At 52.7% G+C, this 26801-nt stretch overlaps 3 protein-coding genes across 3 annotated transcripts; all 3 read left to right on the top strand.

The window, feature by feature from the left end:
* Positions 1-397: 397 nt before the first annotated feature.
* Positions 398-3807, top strand: HER10_EVM0012610 (uncharacterized protein; the record flags this gene model as incomplete). The annotated part of the gene is made up of 8 exons (XM_035482003.1): positions 398-493; positions 715-827; positions 974-1801; positions 1913-1943; positions 2007-2062; positions 2179-2253; positions 2527-2741; positions 3065-3807. 8 exons carry the CDS (start codon positions 398-400, stop codon positions 3805-3807), a joined length of 2157 nt encoding a protein of 718 aa, XP_035331067.1.
* A 1388-nt stretch (positions 3808-5195) lies between these two features.
* On the top strand, positions 5196-7990 carry HER10_EVM0002464 (uncharacterized protein; the record flags this gene model as incomplete). Its single annotated transcript, XM_035472173.1, has 3 exons — positions 5196-5227; positions 5278-5875; positions 5918-7990. 3 exons carry the CDS (start codon positions 5196-5198, stop codon positions 7988-7990), a joined length of 2703 nt encoding a protein of 900 aa, XP_035330487.1.
* Positions 7991-13157: 5167 nt separating this feature from the next.
* HER10_EVM0005049 (uncharacterized protein) lies at positions 13158-13713 on the top strand (the record flags this gene model as incomplete). Its single annotated transcript, XM_035474674.1, has 2 exons — positions 13158-13232; positions 13339-13713. 2 exons carry the CDS (start codon positions 13158-13160, stop codon positions 13711-13713), a joined length of 450 nt encoding a protein of 149 aa, XP_035330639.1.
* Positions 13714-26801: the final 13088 nt, after the last annotated feature.

Below are 26801 nucleotides of genomic sequence, written 5' to 3'. Positions count from 1 at the left end.
AACTGGTCGACAACCTCATCGGGACTCATCTGAGTCTCGCCAAGGACCCTCGCAGCCACCTCAACTACCTCTCGTCACCGACGTCCAAAATCAACTTGCATCTTTTGCCCCAGTAGCTCGCGGATGCTGCGCCCGGCCGAGAATCGCCCTGGGTCAATCTCCTGGCCGCTGCTGCCCCCTCATCGCCACTAGGGTTCTGCAGACTCAACGACCCCAGACCATTTGCCTAAGCTGGGCCTCTTTTCCCGCAGGTCTCGACCATTCTGTCTCTCTTGTCGCCCTGCCTAGCCTAGCATGCCACCCTTTCGCCTCAACATCAACTACCAAATCTCACTGAATGACCCGAACCCCCCTGGATTCGACCATCCTCCCGAACCCCTTCACTATTAGGTGAATAATGAACTTCGATTCCAAATCTGTGGCTTCGAGCTCAACGGGGTCGGGCTCCAGCCGAATGTACCAAAAGAAGGATCGTGGCCCTATCGCCGCCATAGTAAGTTCAGCCCTGATCCTCGTACCTATCCTTACCATCTCTAGACTGGCCTTGTGGTCTTCGTGTCTATTACCCCGAGGGCTTTGGACAAGTGCTCAGTGGTAGATGATGGCAAGGCGAAGGGCCGTTACCTTGATCCGCTAGAACATGCAGTCGCTTTCTTTCTATTCCCTCTAGGCGTGACACGATTTTGGCCTGGATTCAGTCTGACATCTCTGTAGGCATGTTCGACTTGTCGTACTAGGAAGCAGAAATGCGACGAACGCAAGCCAACCTGTGGCTTCTGCGAGAAGAAGGGGCTTGACTGCTTCTACGGAGACCCAGTACCAACGAAGTAAGTCAGCAGCCCTAGCGCGACTCCTGGGAGCGAGATCAGCATTTGCTTCCTTCTTTGCCCATCTTTCTTGGGCTGGAGCGAGCCGACGATCACGTCCTAGAGCAACGCTGTCAGCTCAGTCTGGACATGCTAACTGGCCATAGAAAAGACAAAAGCTTGGTTGAACTACTCGAAATCGTGAAAAACATAAACGACAACACTAGTCAAATACCGCAACTGTTCGCCCAGCTTCAGAACATGCAGATCAGCGTTCCGTCTTCTTCGCAGTCTGAAGATAGTGGCGACGACGCTTCATCGACAAGTACTTTGAAGGCCCAAGGCCGGCCTACCCCGAAACCCTCACAGCAGGTCCCATACCGATATGCGTCTGCAGTCACCAAGATGATGGCATGGCCTGCAGTGAGACAGAAGCTAGAAGACGTCCGGCCCAAAATCCCGAACCTCCAATCCGCCTTCCGGGAACCCGACTTTCCGTCCGAGTTGTTCCATCAGCAAGGCCAAGACCGGCGCCTTCCTCGAGGCGGATTAGAAACAGCGAGCTATCATGAACGTATATCGCTGGGCTTTCCGATGGAAGGGCCACTGCCAGGACTGACGGAGATGAGCTACACAACGCTTGTAGACCGCGTCAACACGTATTTCGATACCTTTAATCGGATCCATCCTGTTCTAGATCGTCAATATTTCATGGAGAAAATACTACAGGACGTTATCAGGAGCCAGTTCGAGGAAAATGCGGCATCTACGTTGGTGTGTCTAGTGTTGGCCCTTGCTGAGGTGGCTCTCGTCGGAGGATCGGGCGGTGCCTTTGCGGCCTTCGAGGACCACCCTGTCGGTGAACCTGTCAGGACAACAAACGACTTGGAATTTCGGCCGCCGGGCATTCTGTTCTTCAACGAAGCACGGCGGCGCTTGGGATTCTCAATGACAGAGTGTGCTTTGGAGAATGTCCAGATGTATATCTTGGCGGGGTAAGTTTCCCGGAGCCGGGTCCGGCCGCCCGGGCCGCACCTCGGAGTGCGGACCTCCTCCTGTATGGTGTGAAACTTTGACTAACCCGGAATTGGCTTGACCAACGACAGGCTGTACTATGAGTGCTGTTCTAGGCATGTGGTGAGTGAACACCTGAGGGGAAGAGTGTCCGGACGGATTTGGCTGAATCAAAATCTCGCGTAGGAGTTCTGGAGAATGAACATATCAGCGTCCCTGGCTTGCCGTGCGTTGATTACCAGGTGAGTAGAAGCAGCAACAATGACGTTGGCCTGTCTGTCTGCAGCTGGGGCTGTCTGAGACTTTAAATGGCGGTGGTGAGGTGCTGATCCGGAAATGGGCTGACGGACCTTTGTAGTAACTCTGCCGAACTTCGCTCAGTGCGCGGCGATCAGATCCGCCGCGCCTTTTGGTATTGCTCCATCATGGAAACGTACGTGCATCGCAGATTTACAGTCCATCCCGAGAACCCCAACCCACGCCTCCTCTCCTGGCCCCATCGAGCCCCCAATCCCAGCCCCTGTTCTACCCATGGATCTTTGGCCACGGCAGCCTCAGCTTGCGGATGAGCAAGGGACTCCTGTTGCATCTCCTTCGTTGCTATTTTGCACTCCTCATTCCGTTACTCAGTATACCTTCAAATGTGGCAAGGGTTGCTCTTCCCGCCACAAGAATCCATCATCTAACAACCGGTGCTTTGCTGCAGCGGTCTTCACCTGGAACTTGACCTCCCTTTAACCGGCCTCGAGAAGCTAGAGGCCAGCATGCAACTACCAACATTTTCGGCCTATGCTCATACCGAAGATGCGAGTTTGAGTCAAAGTATTCACAACGACAGGAGATCTAATTGTGGTGAGATATTCCTACACCAGATTTCATTGCGAAACCTGGGGGTCAAGATCCACAATAGCCTGAGAAGAAGTGAGTTGGATTGCCTTTCCCCCGTCGTCCCCCTCCTGGTTTTGGACCCTCTCTCCATTTCCGTCCATATTTCCATTTCCACTTTCTTCCCAGCCTGGTTCGACGTACGTCGATAACGCCTTGTTCGGAGTCTCCATCCGCGCTTGGCTTCGTATTCTTGGTCTTTTGCCACCTGCGTCTGCCGCTGATGTGCGCCTCGCGTATGGATCCCCTGGGATGGGCGCAAGTGCAGCGAGCCGGCCTCTCCCCATATGTCTCATCGGAAGAAATCTCCAGTATTTTGACCCCCCACTGACACGATGCATATACACCAGTTCTTGGAGGATCCACTTCGAGATCAAACTGGAATTCGCCTGATCTAGCCGACTCTCTCGAAGATCTAGTTGGTGATTTGGCTTCGCAGCTCGACCAATGGCACACTTCTTTGCCCAGCGTCTTGCATTGGGACAGGACGCAGCATTTGGATGCATTCCAAGCATCCTTTCCTGTTCTCGATCCCCAGGTTCCTGATCAGCACTTTTACGCACCACCGACCTTGTATACCGCCGACGCCATGGAAGGGTTGCAGTCTGCTCCCATGCTGGGGTATCTACATGATCCACTCTACACCAACTCGAACGATGTGCTCGAAGCTATACTACGGTCCCGATTCTACCATCTCGAATACTTACTATTCCGACCTTTTGTGTACAAAGCGCTGCATACACGAGCAGAAAACTTGACTGAGACAGACTTGTCCGCAACCAAGAGGTTTTTAGAGGCTTGCCTCCTCTGGCCCATTATCCTTCCGCCCGCCGCTCAGCACAAACGCATGATTCCTTGCCTCTACTTCTGGTCCCAAAACATCCTCGGCATACTCATCTTCTTGCACCTATCTGCGACGCATCCCACTCTCTTCCAGATTCGACAGAGCCGTTGCGACTCAACTTTCGACGAGGCAGCGAACATGACGATTACGCAGGGTATCAATTGGCTTCGGGGCCTCAAGGATGAGGACAGCTCTACACGGTGGTGTTGGACCATTGTTCAGGGCTTATATCCTGACAGACCCATCATGCAACAGTAGAACCGGGTCGCTATGGGCCAATGAACGAGAAAGATGAGACTTTGTATAATGTCACCAACGAAGCGGCCCTAGTAATCGATGGCCGCACTTAGACGACTTGGGAAACGGGAAGTCCACGATGCAAAAAAAACGAACTGTGGATGGTGCAAACAGGCATAGAGATCTAGCATCGGGAGACGCAAGGTTGCATTCTTCATCGGGCACATGGCGTTCTGGTTCCCGGGGCACACGACTCGCATCATCGGTATCATTTTCATCACTAAACGTATGAACGACGACTTGGTTGAGTGAGCAGGCCAAGCAATAAGTCTCTGAAACGCATGGACGGTTATAGAAGCAAAGAGGTGTTGATGACGTTGATGGCCCTATGGCATTACATGATTATGTAGCTTGGAGCAGGCGAGAGCTATCAGTCCAGCGTGACATTTCCACGCTGGACGCCGGGGAGTATTCTTTTCTTCGCAGTGTATATGCGGCTTGGTTAATTTAAAGGTATCTCTTCTCCGAACTTACTATCTATCCGTCCCTTGCATTTCTTCAAGGGCAGCGGATGGCCAAATGTGGAAGCTTACCGAATGCTCTTCTTTCGACCTACCCTTCATGCCCGATGGACGACAGGTGAGACTAGGTGGATGGTGCATTCAGGAGGGTTTTCTCAACAGTCCTCTTAACCTTTGTATTCACATCGAAGAGCGTTGATATCTTATGTAAGGCAGAGCCAGCAGGAACATGGGCCCCTGGGATGAAGTGAGCGCCGGCCTGCCTTAGAATCGATGGTAGCAACATGATGGCGTGAATTCACGATATGCGCCTTCCGTGCTCCAAACTGAACCTAACATGCTTAGCAGCTTCCCGGGATCCAGCTGACAAGCGCAACAGTCCTGCAAGGCATTCCTATGGTAGGGAAGTGCCCTCGTAGCTGCACAAGAAAGTTCAGTGGTTCGTCGTCCTCGCACAGCTCTTGCGTAGATCTTTGGGCGGGGCTGCATCCCTCCTCGTCACAGCACTACCCGCCAAAGAGGGCGCCGACAACAATCCTTTCTTAGGAGTCGACGGCTTGAAACTAGCAGCCCAACCATCATTTTCAATACGAATAGCTTGTATGTATCATTTAGATGAGAGTCTTCTGCATCTTTCATTCGCTAATATGGAACGCCGCAGCATCATTGGGAGACCATATCACATAGCCTGCCATCGGCGCCGACGTCATAGCATTCCTCCTACATCATAAGTAATGGCGGGATTAAATCCTTTCGTCGTGTACAAACGCGACGCCAGGCAACTCGCATACTGGATGATCCACGCATCCAACTTCATCTTCAAGACACGGAAAAGGGACAACGGCGCCTAGGAGTCGCCTATCGAGTTCAACACAACCGGACAGATCCATGTCGACGATTTCCAATCGGTCGCACAATTTGTGGGTAAGCACATGCAGACGATACCGCCCGCTACATTCCGACTATTCAGGTCCGTCATCGACGCGAGGACGGAGCACCTGGCCTTCTTGCGACGCATCGTAAGCGAGGAAGACCCTCAGTACGGCAAAGACATCAAGATCCACGACACGTTTGTCCGACTCGTTACCGAAACTTTCGTTGCCCTCGGCGGAAATTCCTGGATAGATACCGAGCAGTCAAGAGGCGTGCAAGGTCGATCGAGTACCAGCGATTTGACTCCAGAAAAACTTGCCGACTTCATCAGTTTCTCGGCATCGGACTTAAAAAGCCTCAGCCTTGAGAGCTCAGGAGAGAACTCAACTGACACCGTTCCTGTTCCTCTTCGTGGATCCCAAAGGCGAGCCCAAGCGAAATCGGGTAGAGGGGGCAAGGGCAAGAAAAAGGCGAAGAAGGCTCCCGGGGCCCTGTTAAACCAGGTACCTATTGAGCAATACAGCATCGTCGAAGACGATGGCACTGTGGAAGCCGAGTCCTTTATGGCTGCTTGCGCAATTGCCAAGGAGTGCGTCGTCCTCAGAAACTATCTCCAGAATAATTGGCGCGAGGCATCATACTGTGGGTTGCACGGTGCTATTGCCGGTACACTGTCTAAAGTCGCTATTGAAATGGTCTAGGATACCGAATTGGAAGTCTTCGGCGAGTGCCCAGAGTTACAATCATACGAGACGTTTGTCGCAGCCATCATCCGTGGAAACCTCGAGACTGCACAAGGCTCATTCATCAAAGCCTTAGCAAAACTTAGTCCGGGTGGTCAGCATGGAGGAAACAAGACGACCTCTATCGATTTGAAAGAGTACATTCTGCTTGGCACCTACCGAGATTTCGTTGATTTCCTCGAAGACTATCAACAGTCAGAGGATGGGAAGCCTACTGCGAAGATGCTTATCAAGATCAAAGACTGGGATCCCACGCTAGACTTACAACATACCACGAAGAGGGAAAGATTGAAGTGGCGAAGATCATACACAATCAACTGGCTTTATGATCTCGTCAACTCCTATACAGCCATTCAGCGCCGTGAGGGAGAATGGGTGCGGCTTGAAAACTTACCCAAATGTCCGTTGGCGGGCTCTGAACCACTTCTTGGTCTTCAGGACTTCGCTTTTTTCGTCACTTCTTTATTGATGAAGAAGCCAGGAACGGATGTTCTCCAAGACATCATGCCTCATCGCGTCTTTCAGCTACAATGCATTGTCGATGCTTTCACCATATCATGTGGCTGGACCAACACCACTCGGTGGGGGCATGTCCTTGGACCACGATCTCCTAATACGCTTGGCCCGATGAGAGACATTGATGGGTTTCTGGGACGTAGACCCAGAGGAAACAGTAATCAGGAGAGCAGTGGCAAAGGCAAAGGCAAAGGCGAAGGCGGTACCAAACTATACATCGGCGACATTGAGCTGTCTGTAGGCGGCAGCACAAAGGATGACAGCAATATTCAAAACGACGACAAGAACTTGGGGATCAGCAATGGAATTCTTCGGTCTGCCAACTTGATGGCTCACTTTTACGGGGCAGAATTGCGTCACGCCCACAGGCAGCCAATGATGGATTTCGTGAGCGTCTTTTGCAAAGAGTTCGACTTCCTGGGCCAGTCAGTGCCAATGACTGGCGACATACTCCCAACATCCCGCTTTGATCATACCGGACCCAATGGTATGTGGAGGTACTCTCCGTACCTCTGTGGTGTGGGAGTGATGGAAGGCCTGGAAAGGGTTTACCGCACAAGCATGCTCACTTGGGACAGCCTCGAGGAACCGACGGCAATGATACATCTACACAACATGCTTGTACAGCAAGGGCACATAAAGCAGCCTTTGGCTCACTATCAAGTACTACAAGACATGTTTCGAGATAGCTTTTTCCCCGATGGCCAAGTTCCACGGTCCAACTTTGCTGAAGCCTTCCTCAGCATTGGAGAGCTCTTATGGGGTGATGGCAGAGCGAAACCAAAGCCGGCCCTCCCAAAGTCAGCGGGATACCATCGCTCAATCGACGTCAGCAGAAACGTGGCCTTCAATACCAAGTCTAATTTGGTGGTCTACCGAGAAGCGAATTGGCATATTGAATGGATACCGGACAAGGAGCTTAGTCCGCGAACTAGTTTGGCCTTGCTCCGCGCTTCAAGGCTGATTGCCAAAACTCCATTGAACAGCATGACCAAAGATGAGAAGAGTCTGATTGACCGCGTCAAGAAAGCTTTAGGTGTGGACGATGAAGAGCTACTGTCCCGAGGGAATGCCCTGTTGAAGAAGCTCGGTGAGACACGGCCCCACCAGTCCAGCACCGGCCGGAACGGTACGCCGGTTGAAGTCATGTCCGGGGATCGCGTCAGGCCTAGTCGAGTGCAACTACTCGATCTGATCAAAGGAGACTTATACTACGATATTTGTGGGAACCACTCTTACTCCACATTCAACTACATACTGTTGTATGTTAACATGATCGAAACCTTTGAGAAGATTGAATACGAACTTGCGAGAGCACAAGATTCCGACTGCGAAAGCATCTTGGGGTTGGGGACGCGACTTCATATGGTCGATGCACTGATGCGGAAAGAGCGAGAAAGGAAGAGCCTCAAGGTCGTGGCAGAGGTCTTGGAGAGCCAGAGGGAGTTGCCATATCGCTATCCCCGGAACGAGAAGCCTGTGGAAACATGGTATCTAGGAGATGATGCCTTGGATTATGATGGGAACGAGATATTGTGCTCAGTCATGTGAAGGTGAAACTTCACTTCCGAGTTGAGGTTCCGTGGGAGAAATGGCTGGCTGAATGGTCAACTTTTTTTTTGAGGATTGAGTAGACTTACCACCAAGTTGCAGCGATTGCGTGAGTATGGTCATTGGATACAGTTAGGTTGGCAGTCAGACTTTCAATGAACTTCTAGCGATGAATAGAGGTCTAGAAAGCGGCCTACGGCGACTCGAGAGGACTCTGGTGAAGGTATTGTGAAGGCTGGAGGCAACCCGTCACCATCACTCTTTGCACGTGGGTGTCGTTGAGTCACAACAGGTAACTCGAGACAGACATGTGGCGAAGAGTCAAATGAGATGAATTGATGAGCATCACTCTAGAATTACAAGCTTCAAGGCTCTTGGGAATATGTCGAACTTGTAGTATCCAGCCCTCTCCCGCTGCGCTCATGAGATGGCTCCGCCCACCCCGATTGATACCGAACGAATGCGTTTGGAACTTGGCTTATCTTCATCAGAGTCAGCTGGTCATCAGAGACGAGTGAGTGAGAGTATGCCGACGACGGGGAACCGGGAGCTTGGTGACTCAATGTCCGTGGATGACGCGGGGCGAGGACCATACCCGGGAGGTCCAAGTCCTGAGAGACCATATTGAGATGGCTATTCTCACCGAGACTCACGGATTGATGGGTTCAACTTCAGGGACAGGACATTCGCAGCTTAGGCGCGGTCTTGAGCATAAACGGGCCGCCGACATCGTGTAAGTGGAGTTATCTTGGACGAAACCGAGGATGCCTACTCTATCATGCTCGCGGTACCCACAGCGGATGAGGATATTCCGACTCAAGCATCGTGACAATGGAACCCCCGGAGTTCCTATTGCCTTTCACACACATCATCCCTCAGCTCACGATCCCACCAAACCCCATCAACCCCACAAACGCACCTCAGAAACCCCCAGAGCGGGGTCCAGTCCATCCGTTCCCGCCGCTTTCCCTTGATCGTGAGGTTGCTGCCTCGGTATCCACCATGAACCAACAGCACTTGTAGTGTAGTGGTTATCATCCTCGCCTTCCACTTCCCACACTTCGGGATATTCAGAATCAGCGAGGGACCCGGATTCGAATTCCGGCAGGTGCAATCGTTTTTGCATTTCTTCCCGTCTTGAACCTCAGCTCCTCCTCTCTTGCGAGTCTTCAGTAACGCCGCATTTTGGTGCTCATTTCCCTCTGCCAATCGCTCAAACTTCCTGCATTCTATCTAGTCTTTTCGCTCGTCTCATGATGTTCGTATCCACGATGCATGAAAGTCGACATTGGCGTTGCATATACTTTCTTCACACATTCATCGTCAGACGACGGCGGGCCTCGAAAACAGGTCTCGATAGGTCTCGTGACCAGTAGTGTCCCGCGGTAGCGAGAGTAGCGAGTATCGAAATGCGTCTCGATGGAGTCCAACCTGAACTCAATGTCTCTCCATCATGAGACATTTTCTTTTTTGACTAGACTCTGTGAAAGAGAATTACCAAGAAATAAAATAACAGGGATGATGAAGAGTAGGGCGAACGAACAGTGAGGATTTCAAAGTGTACCTACACCAGATGTCGATGTTGTCCCACTTTCTCTTCGAGCGATGGCTTTTCTCTCCCACATATGCATATACACACGCCTCTCTCTCGCATCACATCAAGTGAGGTCAAGCGACCACTTTTTTTTCTCGTTCGTTGAGCACGCGAACAACGCACCCACACGCGCGCGCGTGCCCTGAGCAACTACAGCCGAGGGAACTAAGGTAACTTACTGCGTGTGCCGAAAAAAAAGAAGAAGATCCTGTAGCGCCAATTCTGCCCAGACTGCGGGCGAAGCCCAAAAAGTCGAAGAAAGGAGCGGCGCCAAAGCGGGACGTGGGACTCTTCTCCTGTTTTCTCCCTCGCTTGGGGTTTAGTCTCGGTCCATAGCGCAACATGGGAGTGCCTCGGATGTTTCTCTCTGTCTCGCTTTCCTTCAGCCTCGTCTCCTCTTCTTTTCTTTTTTGCTGTTTCTTCTCCCTCCGGATCGATTCTCCTCCGGTTGAATTTCTCCCCCGGGGGTGGGTTGGAAGGGCGGGAAGGGCGAGTTAAGGCATACATATCTCTTCCAAGCCCACGATGTCGATGAAGGGGGGCGTGTCTTCGTCGTCGTTCACCAAGAAACCGGACTGGAACGTCAAGCGGATGGACCCGTGCACACCGTGGCGTCTAGATTCACCAACGACATTTGATGTCTCCTTCGCGCTGGCGCCAAATAAGGGAAGAGAAGAAAAAAAATTGAACAATGAGGCGTCGTTCCGTTCCCTCGGTTGAGGAGGAAGAGTCTTGTTAGCCGCCCGCAGCCAGTCCCTTTGACGCTACGAAGTAGATCAGTCAGTCAAACTAACAAAAGGGAAAGATGGTCGAAAAAAAAACTTGCTCGTCGTATTCTCTCGTGTGGCTTTCGGGTAGAAGTGCAACATCGACAAGCCTCGCATCTTTCTGCCCGCAAAACCCTGCCCAGCCTGCAAGCCACAGAAAGCCAGCGCAATGCTTGAACCAGGACGGGATTCAAGCTAAAAAAGGGACCAAAGTCACCAAACCCACCCCAAAGGCTCATCGTCCCAAGCCCCTCTCCCGAGGCCCATGTAAGTGGCATGGGAGGTAAACTTCTTACCTCAGTACTGTAAATCCTAAGCTAATTAGCCCACTAAGCCCCTAAGGACAAACGGCATACAACGCTCGCATGCCGCGGACTGCTAGACAGCAGGACTAGTCTGGCGCTAGGTCCATCGGTGACGTGAGCCGCGAGCCGGGCGCCACTATTGAAAGTATATATGTGGTACGGGATAATTAGACATTGGAGCAACAATGGATACGGAGAGAGCCCTGCGGCAGTGGTAGAGTAGGGACGGGTGCGGTCCGGCGCTTGGAGCCGTCACTTCGTCTGTGACTGCTCTTCCCGCCTCGTATCTCTATATTTGACCTTTGTTTGCCGGAGGAGGGGGCCAGTCTCAGCAGCATGAAGGGGTGTACAGTTTGACAGTGTACTACCACCAAGTTGCTGCCAAACGTACATGGTTCCTTGTCATCGGGTATCCTGCCAGAGGGGGCATCCTCTAGTAGCCGGCAGTGTCATCGGGTTGCGGCTCTTGATAGGCGTCTGGCAATCTCCCTACACCTCCTACTCCAGCTTTGGTGAGTTCGGCTATCATTGCTGCCCATTCGTCGATCAGGCTTGCATCTGCCCCTGATAGATGATCCAACCAAATGCTCTAGCGAGAACTTCGGTGCCTCGGGTTTGCAATCCACTGGTTGTCACTGGTCCGAGCCGGCCCAATTACAAATCGGCCCGGTGTAGACATTCCGGACTTCATAGCATATGGTCGGAGGAAATAGGTCGGCCAGGGTTGCAATATCTAGTACGGAAGCTTCGTACGATTTCCCACTTCCATCTGCCGGGTGCTGCAGTCCTGCTCCGGGATGTCAGAACCAAATACATTCGCTTCCTGGGTGATGTCCCGCTCTTTCTCTCGCTGTCTTGTGCTGCGCCGTCAAGCTTTCTCGGCCGGGGCTTGGCCCGGCTCGGCGTGCAGTTTCTGTTCCCGATAACGACGTTTCTCCAAAATGTCGAAATCGAAAAGCATCACGTGCGATGTGACACAAAGTTTGTTCAGCTTCCCCAATGGAAAAGACTGTAAATCTTCAAGTAGTACAAGCTCAGCTCTGGTCTTCCGTCAAGCAGAGGTCTTCGGTGGTAACAAAGCGAGGCATTCGTTGTGATTTCAGTGTGACGCAGACTGACAGCTCAGAGACACTCACAAGCGCCTACGGTCAATAGAACTGGGAGGAGCACGGACTGGACGCAGCACAGAGATCAGACGGCGCCCGTATTCGTGCCGGGCTTGCTCCTCCATAACAGGCGCAGAGAATTACCCTCCAGGCTTCTGTCGTTAGAGTCGCCCGCGCCTGGAAGCGAGGTAAAGGCACAAGCGGTCCGGGCCATCGAGCGGGCGATCTATGCTGCTGCATAATGCAAGACTACGTGGATGGTGCCAGCAGTCTAAGCCTCCGAGCGTGAGTCGGAGATGAAAGCACGCCCGTGCTCGTGTCTCCAATGTCGGTTTTCTACGCCAATTCTCCCGAATCCTTGGATATGGAGGTCAGGCGGCTGGTGCGGGGAAAGACGGCCGTCCGGCAAGGTGATCAAAGGTGGTGGCCGAGCGGCCCAGGGATCTCTGCAAGCTTGATTCCGCCTCATCTTGCCGGAGCAAGACGCACGTATGGATAGCCTTTTGATCGTCGTCCAGAGAATTAGGAGACGGGAAGGAAGAATGTTTGCTGGTCTGCGTGGAGTTGACAAAGAGCTTTTCCGTCCCGACCAAATAACCCATACAGGTGAGTGCCACGCGTCCACATCCTCTGAGAAGTTTGGATGATGTTTCAGTCTCCCTCGCGGTCAGACACGGCGGTAACCCAAACAACGGGTGTAAGGCGGGGGAATGGAAAGAAGCAAATCGTGGGAGCAAACCGATACGGAGCTGCCGGTAAACCCGGGCCCCCGGACGGCCATGTCTCTTCCCCTCCCGGACCGTTCAATCCTCAAGCTGAGTGGAGCAGGGCACCGTGACCGTCCACAAAGCCTCCAGGTCATCCGGGTGGGCTAGGCCATTGAGTGTCTAAGGGACCCTGACTTAGCATGCTTGCTAAGTCACTAACAAGTTGGAAGCCTGCCAAATGAGTTCCCCAATAAGCTCCAGCGCTCCGAAGTTTAAACTTAACTGAGCTCATAAGAACCTAGCAACAGCAAATGAGACAAGTCATTTGCGACAGCGGTGCAACGTTATGATTGGTGTGATTTCCCGAAAGCGTCCATGGCCAAGGGGGCCGGTTGATGGAAGGGGGAAACAAAATAAAGATGGTGGCGCTCATTCTGAGTGTGATAGTTTGAATCGGGGAAGTGGTATGCCGCCACGGTCGCAGTGCCATGTATCCGTAGCGCAACAAGCTTTCAGCTTTTCCCCTCTCGGAGTCCTCTTTGTTCCTTTGCCTCACTCTTTACTCTTCTGCTCTCCTCGCTACAACTTCATCCGTGCTGTCGCAAACATTGTCTCTTCGTCGATGCTTCCTTTTTGACGCGCTCAGACTACGCACGACACGTCTTCTCGTCTTCGAAACACAGTCGCCATGAGATTTTCCGCTGTAGTCGTCGCGTTTGCCGGCTTTGCCGCCGCGCAGCAGAACGCGCTACCCACGTGCGCTGTACGTCCCCCCCTGGTCCTACTGATTTCTCTCGTTTGCTAGAGTGCCAAAGATGCTCGCAGTCGCCTGTGATTTGTGTGCTAACGGCCGGATTGTGAATGAATAGCAAGGCTGCGTGAATCAATACACTACTGGCAGTGGCATTGCTGGCTGCAGTCAGATCGACGTCAAATGCATCTGCTCCAACTCTGGCTTCCTCGACGGCATCGCATGCTGTCTCGCCGGTGCCTGTCCTCAAGCCGACCAGGACACCGCCGTCAAGTACGCAAAAGACATCTGCACCGGAGCAGGCGTCACCGTCCCCGATCAAGTCGTCTGTAAGAGCGCCAACTCGACATCATCGGCCACTGCTTCGCAAACGACCGCCGCTGCGACCGGGGCTACGGCGTCCGCATCTGCTACCAGCACACCGAATGCCGCGCCTACAATGGGTCCGGTTGCGTTTCTTGGAGGTCTCATTGCCGCCCTGGTCGCATTGTGAACTTGGATTGGAGTCGGTTTGGTGGTTGTAGGATAATGATTGGGAAGTCCGTACCAAATGGTAGACGGGCTCGGCTGCGCATGCTACTCTCTCTCTCTCTCTCTGGTAGCTTCTGGAACTGTCCCAAATGATATGGTGTTGTAATTTTCGCTTCAGATGAATCGTTGTAATCACTTTATTTCAACTTCACAAGTATCAACCTCGCGTTGAATATGTGTTAGGGTGAGATGACGGCGAGAAACATGCGTCGCCATCGCAATAGAGCAGAAATCACGGGACGATGACGCTGGGATGACGGACCGTCATTCGTTATATCAGATGCTGGTTGTCTGACATCTGAATGGTTCAATTGAGCCGAAACATTTTCCGGCCGCGCAAGTGACCGTGGCCCGGCAGAACTGTGGCTAAAGGGAACTCATTAGCATCAAGTGTTGAGAGTCGAGACCCCTAGACTAGACCCTGCACTGGACGACAATTCTCGACTATCTGCCGAACGGTCAGCGAGGATGACGTGAGGAACGTCTGTGAGCCTCAAACCGTCCGTTCACCGAGCTTGTTCTGTGCAGTCGTTCTCAAGCTGCATGATTTGCTCCAAGGTTATTTTGGGTTCTCGATGAACCTTCTTTCAGGGATCTCGAATGTGTCCAAAACACCCTCGAGCCCCTCAAGTAAAATAGCCATAGAGGGGAAGCAAGCGGTGAGCGTGTTTTGGTATGATCGCCTCCAACACAACTTGACTACGGAAAACAAGGTTGCTTCAAGACGACATCAGGTGACTAGGCTCAAGGGTTGAACACATCATGATTCGCTACCAACTTCGCGAGTGAGCATCGGTTAGCAGATGCAGAGAGTTACTGCCGGTGGTGGCTCGGGACTAGGCTTACAGTAAGTTTCTGCCGGCCGTCACAGATGAGCGGACAAGTCCCCTTTCGAAGTTGTCTCCGAATGTTGAAGGTACTGCCAGAAATGCGGCACAGAGAAAGCTTGAGAAAATAGCCGCGTCATTCAGCATGATGCTCTCAGTGACCGGGAGACCCCGTCGACGGAGATGAGGCAGTCGTCTTCGCCGTCTCCGCCGTTCATGAGATGGAATGTTGCGATGGAACGGTAGCAGCCGTTACGGTGAAAGTAGATCGGGATGTCTCCAGTTTTTCCGCGCCGTGTACAAATATATCAATACGAAGGTCGTTGGGAGGGGGAAACGTGCTTCTTCCGTGACCGTGTCCAGACGTCGTCCCGACTGAACGATGCCTTATCCAGACCAAGATATGCTATCTTATCTTATCCAGTGCGAGTTGCAGATCCATGGCAGAGAGGCTCTTGTTGCAGGGTCATCGGAAGACAGGTCCAATCAGTGCTGACAGCAGCAAGACGACGCCGAGATTGTTTTCCGGTATGGGGGCCGGGTGGGGATACTCTTCGGTCCGTCGTTGCCACAAACACTGTCGTGCATACGTCTCCGCTACGTGAAGGGTGTCTTCGGACCCCGGGCCTTGACAATGGAAACCTCGCAGTGATGGGATCCCGAATTTTCCAGTATGTTGTCGGCCGCCGAAGATAAATGGCAGGCATGAGCAGATGCTACACCGTCAAAGACTCGGCCCGCGGAGCTTGCATCCCCACAGAGGCACCGACAAGGCAAGGAAGCCTTTCCACCCAGCCGAAGAGCAGGCGATGCTCGATAGACATGAGCCGCGCTGACACGCAACCACTGCCGTCTGCAATCTGTGGGTCTAGTTCATCGACCTTGTCAGCCGGTTGGAGCTACACGCGTTGGTGTGAAAATGTCAAAAAATCGCCAGATATCTCAATCTGGTATAGGGAGATGCCATGGGGGGGCGTGAGGCCGGAAGTCAAAGTACGTGCGGTCTGGTGTGAGATTGGTAGCATGCCCAAGGTGAATGGTGCTACCTAGACTTTGGTGTCGTGCCGTGGTACGTTGTCAATTTCACAACAGTGCGTCGATAACCCACTTCTGCCTCTCGTCTGCAACTTTGTTACCGACATCGACTCGAACCTTCGTATTCCGGATATCCAGGCTATGCCTATGTAGAGACTCTGCGGAATGGAGACGCACCCCTCCTCTCTCGCTTCTCCTCCATAAGGCGAGCCTGGCTTCGAGGTCGAGCGGTCTCTGCAAGACTCTCCACTTGCTGTCAGGCTTTTTTTGGGTTAACCCCGGCGCAAGCATCCCTCATAATACCCCTTCTAGTCGATAGTTGCGAGCATGGGACAAGGAGACTTTGCCCGTCGGGTACCTGTCAGAAAGGACTTGGAACCACCATGATTCGCCCAAATTCCGATTGATGCGATCATCCAGCTTTGGCAGCCGCCGTGCAGGGAGCTGACAAGGGCAAGGGACAGGGAGATCAGATGAGGAATTTGGGGTTGTGGGTGTGGGGAGTAGGCCGGATGGCGCTTTGATCATTTCGAAGTCTGGTGTGAAACCTGAGGGTGGGTATGTCGACGAACGCTTTGACGGTGACTCCTGGCTCTCCGGCAGGGGAGAGCAGCAGCTCAAGAGCTGCAACGAAACATGAGTGTGAAGAAGGTCAATGGTTGCCAAGCAAGCCAGAGTGCAACAAGCGACGCCCGCAGTCAACGGGGAAGATCGAGGTGAGGTGCAAGTATTACTGGTTTTCTTCCAGGTGCTGGATATCATGGTGAGTGTTCTTGGAAAGAAGACGGAGGGGATACTGTTTGCAGGGCGCTCGCCAATTGGTGGGTGCAAGATCGTCGAATGTATTCCGTCGTCCCCGAGGACCCATCCATGTATTTTTGGTTGGTGGCTCTTCTCGAGTGGGAATTGTGGCTGTTAACCGGAAGCAAGCTCGATGAAGAACATGTCCATTGACTGGGAAAACAACGGCTTCGCCGCTTCGCCGTACGTTCCGATTGCTAGTGTACTTCGTACTGTCAAGCTCCTGACCCGTCAGCCTTCCCTGCTTCATGTTACGTTGGGCAACAGACATGGATCCATAGTCTCGAGAAAACTGACCTTGGGGTAGCCCTGAATTTCGGTAGGGCGCCTTGTATAAAACGCTGTTGCACATCAGGCACGGGATCTGCTGACCTGCCCCAAGGTCGAGCTCGGAGCTGGGCAGGACGGGCGTTCAGTGTTTCTGCGAGAAACCAGTTGGAAGGTCGGAACTTTTCTGCTTCCCTGCTGCGTCATTGTTTGTCTTGAACGCGTTCAATGCTTCTCTGTCAGCTATCCGTATGGATACTCTCTACCTCTCCTGTGTATCCGTACCGGTCCAAACCACAGCCCCTGTCCAGTCGAGTGCAAATCGATCACATACTGCGTAGCGAACTGTTGCTGGTTTGGCCCGCTACGCAATTGCCAGTGGATAACAATGTATTGTTCCACCAAACTCGGCATATTCCAAGACCATCGCTGTCATGGGGTGAGACATGCCCGAGCTCGCGGGCTAGTAGCCACAGCGTCCTTGGAGGTACGGATGCTCTGTACATTACGAGGCGTCGCTACCCGAGGAGAGGAAAAGATGCAGGGTCATCATCTGTCAAATCCCATACGCCCCTCCCTTGGACGATGATTCTGCACGCCTGGATCTGGAACCAGACTTTTTAAGATTTTGGCAGGCCAGCCCGCCTTTTGCGGCTGGCGTCCGTCTCTCTGGTACGACGTGACCTGTTGCAATTGTCCCCACGCAAGCCAGCTACCGTCCCATGAAGCTGGCGTTGTCTGTGTGCGGTCGGATAGGCACTAAAAAAAATGGACGATGGCCTTGCATTTGCGTGGATGCCACAATAGCAAGCAATGCCCCGGGTCAATCATTGAGTTGATGGCGCGTCCTGGCGCTTTGTGCCCTTCTCCATCGTCGCTTTGTGCCCCTCTTGGGAGTGTCTAGTGATTTCCGTTCTTCTACCCGTACGGAGTACACCTGCTCATCTCCGATCTGTCCCAGACGAGATCGGCTTGCATCATGAACAGCATACCCTGGCAGAAGTTGTTCACTGACGTTGACCGCATCAAATTGAAGGGAACCTACGTTGTCCTCCCAGACACCATCCAAAACAGGGAGGTTAAGTCGAGGTGTGAAAAGAACCTCGGAGCTCTACCAGTACGGCCCATGAGGTTATTGGATGCGGATTCGAATTTCAACCCTCGACAAATGTTCTCTCGTTTTGCGTCGTCATAGCTTTACTGGCGTCAGGGGCGTTGAGGACGATTGGACTCGTTCAGTTGGTACGGTACGCGCCAACTCTTCCGTAGGTGACTAGAGTGACATTTCAAAAGAACGTCTGAGGGACAGGCTTCCGTGGAGTGGGGGTCTAGCAAGCCACTGATCACTGATCCGATCATCCACGAGCACAGTCCCAATGTCTCACACATGTTGTAACTTGTAGACTGTTAGGTGTGCTCATCTGTCAAGCTCTCAAGCGATATCAGAGTCAGACAGTCAGCCCAGGTGGGTGGCTGAAGGATCTTGAGTTCTTTCGACCTTGACGCCTCGTCGTGGCGCCCAATAGTAGGAACCGCGGCTCCGCCCTCCGGCTTCCGTTGACAACGCACTCCACTTTCCGCGAGACCTTTAATCTGCATCTGCGTTCTATCCATACGGATTAGAGGAGACTAATGTTGGCACGTTGGCTTACCTGCCAGATTATTTGTCTGAGGTTCAGTGCCCATGTTTTCGTGTCCCGAGCCGCATGGTGTGCATGTCGACGAGGTGGACCTCACAGGGCAAGCCGGGGTCAGCTTCCGAATACCGTTCCATCAGACACCGCTGTAAATAGACGTTTGGTGATGCGATTGTCAACGCGAAAGTAGCCTTGACAGACAGAGATATAGTGCAGGCAAGGGCGTCAAATGACTTGATGTGGGCCACTGGAATACTGGGTGCGCCAGAAACCGTCGCATGGGTCGATCTTGGTTCAGTGGTTGCAAAGTGTCGATAGCACAATCCAATAATTGGCATGTTATTGCATTGGGGATTGCGGCCGAGGACCAGATGTTGGCGTGAGCTTTCGAGCATCTCTGTCGCAGACGGACGGTCCCTGCGGGGTGTCACATCGTAGACACGGCGGTTGAGACGGCAAAGACTGCCCGCTTTGGACTCTGCTGATCGTCTTGCCAGCCCGTACTTCCTGTTCAGGACGTTCCAAAGGGGATAGCTGGTGTCACGATCCTGCTCTCGTCCACATTTGGCATCGGATCCCTATTGCAGTCTGCATAGCATTTGGTATCGGGCTGTTGACCTGGCACGTGAAGCCTGCATGGTGTTGCACTCAACCATGTCCGGACCTGGCTCCGGTGTGCTGTACAAAGGGAGCGTCCGATGGACAGGTAGGGTGTCTTGATGCTAGTAACACAAGCTATAACGCCGTGGCAATGACTACCCTTTCACGGCGACTCTAATATTATCGATACCAGTGCGAGAATGGCTGCGTTGGGTGTTTGACCTTCTTGGCCAATATCGTCTGGGGATTGACAAACATTATGGAATGCCGACAGGTGCGTCGTCCCAGGGAATTCCACCTGGCAACTTGGTTGTAGCAGACCGCTGAATTTCTCAAAGGGCCCGCGCCAAAGGTGCGTGTTGGGCTGGTGTTATCAGAGAGGCCTTGTTAGAGCAGAGCCATCGATGAGATCGAGTCGCTCATGCTCTGGCTGGTTTCCGTCATCAAGGTATCTCAGCTATGGCACAGCCAATGTAAACAGCCCGGGCGAGCAGGGCCTAGTCATAACAGAGCAAAGCAGAAGTTTGAAAGATTGAGCAACGTTATGGGGCCCGAGGTTCAATCTCCTGCAATGAATGCAGTGTAACCGCATATGCCCGGGATCGCACTGGGCGAATGGTGGTCAGTAGTAGTCTGAGCCTCCGGAAAAGCCACCTCTGGGGAGGAAGCGACGTCGATTGGAGGCAGCAAGTAGCCACCTATCTGTACGTACTATCTGGTGGTATAGGTGGCGGGTCCGTGACAGGGAAGATTGAATACCACCCTCTTAGTACCAAACGGAAAGCAGATGTGTGTGACGATGGAATGCGAGGTGCCGTAACAGGTTGACTTGGTTCGTAGACAGAGCCAGAACAAGGCCAATGAACAAAAGTGTGAGTGTGAGTGTGAGTGGGTGCTGGCAGGTGGGCTGGTGGTGCTTTGACCGCGAAACGACGAAAAGAGCCGACGTGGATTCGGGCCTGCTGCGACTGAATCTATCCGTGAAGGTGACGGGACGGAAGAGGGTAAACAACGAGTAAGTCAGCACCAAAGGCGTCAGTCAGAAGAGGGCCGGCGACGGGGGACGGGAGACGGGAGACGGGGCCCGGGGGCGTCGGTATACCGTCTTGGTGTGGGCGTCTCTCAATCGAGATGTTGATGTGCGGAGAGGCTGGGCGTTGCGCAAAACATGTTGGGCATGAAGAAGAGAAGTGTGTCTGTATGCCAGGGCACGACTACAGTCTTTTCCCCTTCACTTATTCGCGCATCGGTGAAGCAAAGCGTGAATTGGCTGATATTTCTTTCCTACGGCAATCGACGCCTGATACGATTCGAGCGCTTCCAGCCCAGTGAGATGCTAGTTCGCTCGGCGTGATCACAAGGTGGAGGAGGAGAAGGAAAGCGATCTAAGGACAAGACAAACTCTGATGAGGGGATTCTGGAAACCAGGGGGGGAAGAAGAAAGAGGTGGTGTGTATGAGCGTGTTTGCTGTGGCCTCTTGTGCTTCGGATTGAGGTTGAGTCGAGTATCGAGTGTTGAGTCGAGCGTCATGTCGCGTCGGCACATGGATTCATCATTCATGGGGAGCAACACTGCAACAGGCACGGGGCCAATCTAAAGGGAAGGTGCCCTGCATGGGTCTGCTCCTTCTGGATGGACCATTACCCTGACCAGGGCCCTGTATCACGAAGGACGTACTCCGTACTCCGTACCTACCTTACACCTTACACCTTGACCTTGACCTTGGCTTAATTGGGTGATTGGGTACGAACCACGAGGGCCAAGTACCAGAGAAAGAGCAGTGGGCTCTGTCTTACCTCATCTGTGTACCATCTGTGTGTGCAAAGCTTTCCGCGTGGTCCTTTACCGAGGGCAGTCGCGCCTTCTCATGCAGCTGCACCTCGGACTGGGTTCAGATCGCAGGCTGGGGGACACAACGCGGCAACTGCCCATGGCTGAGAGATTCCTTCGTGCAAATTCATGCCTTGGTTGAGCATCAAGTCCCAACGGAGCCAACAGCAATGATGGCCATTGCAGCATTGTAACATGGAAAAAAGAAGGTAAGGGCGGGGCAGTATGTTTCCGTTTCTTTGCTTTTCAACTTCATGTTTTCTCCCCATGGACCTCATTGACTCGACATATTTACCCCTCAAGAGCTCCTCATCCCGGGCAGCAGCCAAGAAATGCATCCATGTTTGGAGGGTTGCATGAGGGAGAAACGTCGGGTCAAAGAATGGAACTGAAGCATAGAGCTCGTAGCACTGCACTGCCATTGTGCCATTACTATCTAGGTCAACAATGGAACTTACAAGCACGTCCCCCAACAGCTGTGGCAGCTGGAAGTCACCGCTTCAGTCTCGCAGATGATATTTCGGTGTAAAATACCTGGCCATACCTTGTCCTTGATGGCTGACCCTGGCGCGAGAGCCTGTCATATATAGGAATACACCTACAGATACATCCCCTTACCTTACCTACCTTGCTAGGTAGATCACACATTAAGAGCTCACAGCTTGCCATCACTGATCAGTACCAAGATTTTCTGCATATAATGTCTAGGGCGTCCAGTGAGAGACATGCGGGCACGGGGCTGAAGAAGGGAAAAGAGCAAGGGGGTGGAGAAGAAGAAAGCGGATGAAGATGGAGATGAAGATGATGATGATGGGTGATCCTCCTGAAGGTCCAAGGCCTACAGGTACTCTCCAAACACAAGGCGAGGAGGAAAAACTGCCTGCATAGTTTGGGACGGGAAAAGGAAAGCATGGCGAAGAGGTACTTTTTACGCACACCTTCTTCTTTCCTCGTTGCTCCCATGCCAACAATAAGTAATAATCTGTCGGCATTCAGGTAAGGTACCTTACCTTACCTATTGTCTGAGTGCCTTTTGATGATGATGATAAATCAGTCACGTATGACGCCCAGAGAAAGCACCTGAGCTAAGGAAGTAGTACCTTAAGGAACCTTCAGGTAGGCATGGAAGACAGGCACGATCCGGAATGCCTTCCCTTCCTTCACCGGGCTTACCTTCCCGTCTTCTCGACAAGCCTTCTGCCCGCTCTGCACCTTCCCGGTGCTCCTCACCCCTCCAACTGCACCTGCCCACCTGCCTCCCGCACCCGCACCCAAGGTAAGGTAAGGTCGCACCTGCACATTGCACATCCCGTCGACTCCACACCCACCTCCAGCTCCTTCCTATCGACATCCGTTCTGCAGTTTCTGCAGTGTGCAGCTACCTCGCGCTACTGCTGCAGAGCACGGCCTTGCCACTGACAATTTTCTCTCCTTTTTCTGCATCTTCATCATCGTCTTCCCTCCCAAATCGTGCCAATTTACGGACACCTTACCTTACCTTCTCAAGGTTTGGGTGCATACGGAGCACACTTTCATGAATCCTTGAGATTGAGAGGCTCAGAGCAGCTGGCCCATGCCCGCGTCTGCCCAGTCACGCCACTGCCCACATCCGTTCATATCGAATCTGGCTTCCTGATATACGGAGTACTGCATTTCAATTCGTCTGTCCGCTGCATATCCTACCAACAGGGGCCTGACGCCGCACGCCCGCCATCTCTTCATCCCTCCTTCACATCATGAGCTGATCCAGGCTTCAGACTCTTGTCTCCTCTTGACTCTGGCCCTGTCTCCGGTCTCTTCCCGAATCGCTTCACTCAGCCGACTACCACCACCATCCCACCCATTCTCCAAGGTGTACGGATAGACTCAGGTTGTCTGTCACTCACATCTCTCGGCACGGCTTCTTTTTCGTCTTCGCTTCGCTTCATCATGCTGGTCTCGGCCGTGCTAGGCCTGACATAACACCCCCAAGACGTTGCACATTAGACCAACTCAAAAGACGTTTCGCTCCAAAGCGGGCATGCCCGAGACGCTTTACCGTTTCTTTGCCGATATGTTAACGATACCCTGGGTCCCATCTTCAGCTCTAGACATCGGAAGCCGACTGCCACCCTATGCTCCCACCTTGGGCCACTGCTGCCGCCGTCATTCGGCGCCGGCCATGGCAATAGCAGCGCCTATCATGTCGTCTAGGTGTCGCCTACTATAGTAGAGTTTGGACACCGCTTCCATAAGCCACAAAGGAAGGGTGCTACTATAGACATACCAGCCAACTCAGTGTCGTACGCCGACTTCGCCGATGTCGTTCTCTCATCTTGTCTCGCCCACTGTTGGTTCTGGGAGTACGGTCTCTGCCGCAACTGCACAACCCGCTAATATCAACCATCTCAACATTTGCGGCGTGCCTTGAAGCAAATCATCCACACCTCTTGTACGGTATTTTCACTGGCTGTACTCGACACCAGATCCTCAGCAACTCTCTGCTATTGATCTTGCAACAACCACGCCTGCACCCGCGCCATCAATGTCACGCCCTACTTTCTTGCGTCCCTCCGCGTTCCCCAACGGCCCCCCCACGGCGATTACCCTTTTCGCCTTCGCGCCAATTCGTTCATGCTTTCGGGACCAAATTTGTCACGATTCCTCAGTGACGCTGAAAGACACCTACGGGGCAGTCGTTGCAAGATCAGGCGCCAGCAGCCGAATGCCGCGTCTCAATATCTCTCTAAACACATCGCATACATACGTCGGTCATCACATTCGCTACTCGCTTCAAAGCGTTTCCAATCATCATCGCCGAGCCAACATCACTTATAGCTTGTCCTCGTTCAATAGGTATCACTTGCCCTTTGCGCCGAAAAGCAAGTTGGGGCTAGACTTCGGAGTAGTAATGAGTGGATGATGACTCTGAGCCGCAGAGGTGTTCCGAGGTGGAGGCGAAGACACAGCTCACCCTTCGCTCGCTAACCCAGCCCTCGGTGCCTGTGTCTCGGTCTGTTGGGACAAAGACATCCCGCCCTGACACCTCCCGCGAAGAGAGACCAGCTTGGTCAGGTCGGTGCGTTTTACAGGGATTCATGCAATGGGACTACAGACAATACGTGCTTCCAGTACTACAGAGGACCTTGGCCGTCGAGCGACGGCTTCTCCGTCTTTTGGAGCCAAGTGCTTGTGGTGGTCCTTGTGCTGCTACGCATTGTATTCTCCATTTGTTCCGTATGCACTACCGACAACAGAGCATAGCTAACTTGGGTCACTTAACAACCCGACGTCTGTTCTCGTGGCTCGCAAAGCCCAACCATGTCACAGCAGACATCGGCAGTAGTCATCTCCCACGTCTTCTAGCCTCTCTGCGGGCGGGGTTGATGCCAAAGGCGATCCGCGGACAATTGACGCCCGCCAGCCTGCACATCCTGTCTGAAGGATATTTCCCACGCCCTTGTTGTCGGCGCAGGACATATCGATGATCCCATCCACTGGTCAAGAGTAGCAACAGACGGTGGATGCACACCCATATTCCAACGACCGCAACAGCGAACATCACTTGCCAATTACACCAAGACCTACCTCCGAGCCACAATGCCATAATGTCAGCTCTCATCATTCCCGGCATGCCGTACGAATCAATCAATAAAACCAAGGCTGACCCAGACCTGTTCCAGTCCCTCTGCCCTTCTGGGTGGGCTTCAGAACCTCGATTGTGTCGCTCTTGGTACTTGGAGCCCGCCCGTCCCTGGACAGGCCATCCAATTCTCCCCACTCTCGTCAGAGGGCGTGGCGATAGCAGATTTACCTTGCAGATGCCACGAGGTGTGCAGTTATGACCAGGGGTCCAGATACCTCCCTCTCATGTATCCCTCTCTCGTCCCCATGCCCCCGTCCACTGTCAAAGCCCTCCATCGCCTGATGGGGGAATTTCCCACCTGTACCCACTGTCACAGACCTGGACCTTGCGAGGCGGAGAGACCTCAACCCTGGACCTCGTCGTCCGTCCGTCCTAACGACCGTTTTTTTGTTTTTTCTCTCGATGCAAGCGCTTCCGTCATGGCTCAGACATGGACAGGGTAGCTCAAATCCGTTCACAGTTTGTGTAAAACCAAAGCTTTGCGCCTTGCTTCTCCTTTCTCGCAAGGTACCTACCCTACCGCACGCCCTGGCCCTGTGCTCTCGTCTCACTCATATATATCCCATCGGGCCTCGACCGACCACACGTACGCTCCTCTTTGTCAACCAGCCTTCGGTCCCCGAATACAAAACCAGTCTTAACCTCCTATGCTCTCTCAACCTCATCGACTACTTCTCGTTACCTGCCCGGCCTGTCATCTCTTCTTCTTTCCTCCGTCTGTTCAACTTCGGACTTCGTCACGACTACATATTAGTCTAGCCCGACACACACATTTTACTCCCGCCATAAGCTATGCTTAGACAGTGACCGCGCACTTCACACTTGGCCACCGACTTCAAACCCATCTACAACTCTATCTGTAGCACATCAACGGACATAAATTCCAACAATAGAGGTAGGTGAAGCTTCCTCACTCAGGGCCAATAAACTAGAGCACTGACGTTGGGAACAGTTTTTTTGCCTGGTTGCCCATCATGTGCGATTTTACCAAGAACTACTACATCTACACCTCATGTATCGACCCGGGTGCACACTTCTTCAGAACTTCAGTCGACGGCAACCGGAGTCGTGCCTGTGGCAGTGGTCCCCACGAACGATATATCGTAGTCCCAGGTCACTGCCCCTTGTGCAGTGGTTAAAGTGTAACTACTCGACGAGACGTTTCTGTCAACTTCCCTCACTTGGGAGGCCCACGATTTGAACCTACAGCAGACAACTTGAGAGTCTGCTGCTTCTCACTCTTACCGGATATCAACCGACGCACCCTCCCTGATGTCACCCTCACTACTCAGGCCTGCTGTATGTCACGCGGCTGTCATATATTAGAAGGCTCTATGATCTGGCACCAAAACACGTCTACTTATCTTCTACGCCTAAGTCGATTCGGGACACGGAGAGGTATTGGAAGTACATCCAGTCAGCTGCTTTGCCGAATTGGGCGGATCCGAAGCACAGCTTGTGGGCTATCGACGTATTTGGGGGGTTCGAGATGGAGCGACACCAACACATGCCAGAACCAGTGCAGTGGGATTGTGGAGGGAAGCTGGACTGAGAGTAATGTCGGTACATGTCAGTCTTCCGCAAAAACACGGCGACACCCTGAGTCGACTCCAGATTGGGGAGACTGGAAGGGAGACTCCATGAGGAGACAGGGGAAAAGCAAAAGCAGAATCACAGCAAGCGAGCACAGCACAGCACAGCACAGCATTTGTAGCCCATTCTCCTTGGTCTATTTCTTTGGTTTCCTACGTTTCTTTTTCTCTTTATTTCTCTTTTTCGTCTCCTTTTTTCCCTCTATTTCATTGGGAGGTCAACATATCGGCATATTCAGCACAGTAGACTGTGTATCCTCGGTTGCGGTCTGATATGACCTGTGGCGTTTTCGTATTTTCTTTCCCCCCCTTCTCTGGGCATTGGGAACTGGCGCACAAATATTGGGAAGAAGTGTTTGGGAGAAACAAAGTGGATGACGGATGGTGCAGAGAAGATCGAAGTTGATGGTAGAGAATACTGTCTGTACACAATGCTGCTACATGAAGCATGGAATGAAGAGAAAACCAATGGTACCACAGTTTGTGGTAACCAAGCATGTGTCACAACCTCATCTCGTCCTAGTCGAATATTTCCCTTCCTATCGTGCGATACCGTCAACTATTGAAGTATCAACGTAATAGCCACGCGCCGCCTCCTCCTTCACAACAGCATAGCTGATCACCACATATTTGGTCATCATTCCAATGCGCACAAAACCAAAGTTCCCACCCTCCTTGGCCGACACAGAGTGAAGCTGACTTATTTGACAGCGCTATTGCGTACTATACACACACTCACACGGGCCGCTACCGGTGTAGGATGCGTTCGTTGGCTGGAGCATGGAGGGGGTTCGTCACGAGATCCTGCGAGCTACGCCATACTTGCTGAGCTGAA

Source organism: Colletotrichum scovillei (genome assembly GCF_011075155.1).
Source record: "Colletotrichum scovillei strain TJNH1 chromosome Unknown Contig00008, whole genome shotgun sequence".
Classification (NCBI taxonomy): domain Eukaryota; kingdom Fungi; phylum Ascomycota; class Sordariomycetes; order Glomerellales; family Glomerellaceae; genus Colletotrichum; species Colletotrichum scovillei.
Note: the sequence above shows the minus strand (reverse complement) of the source record. Positions and strands in the feature narration are given on the sequence as shown.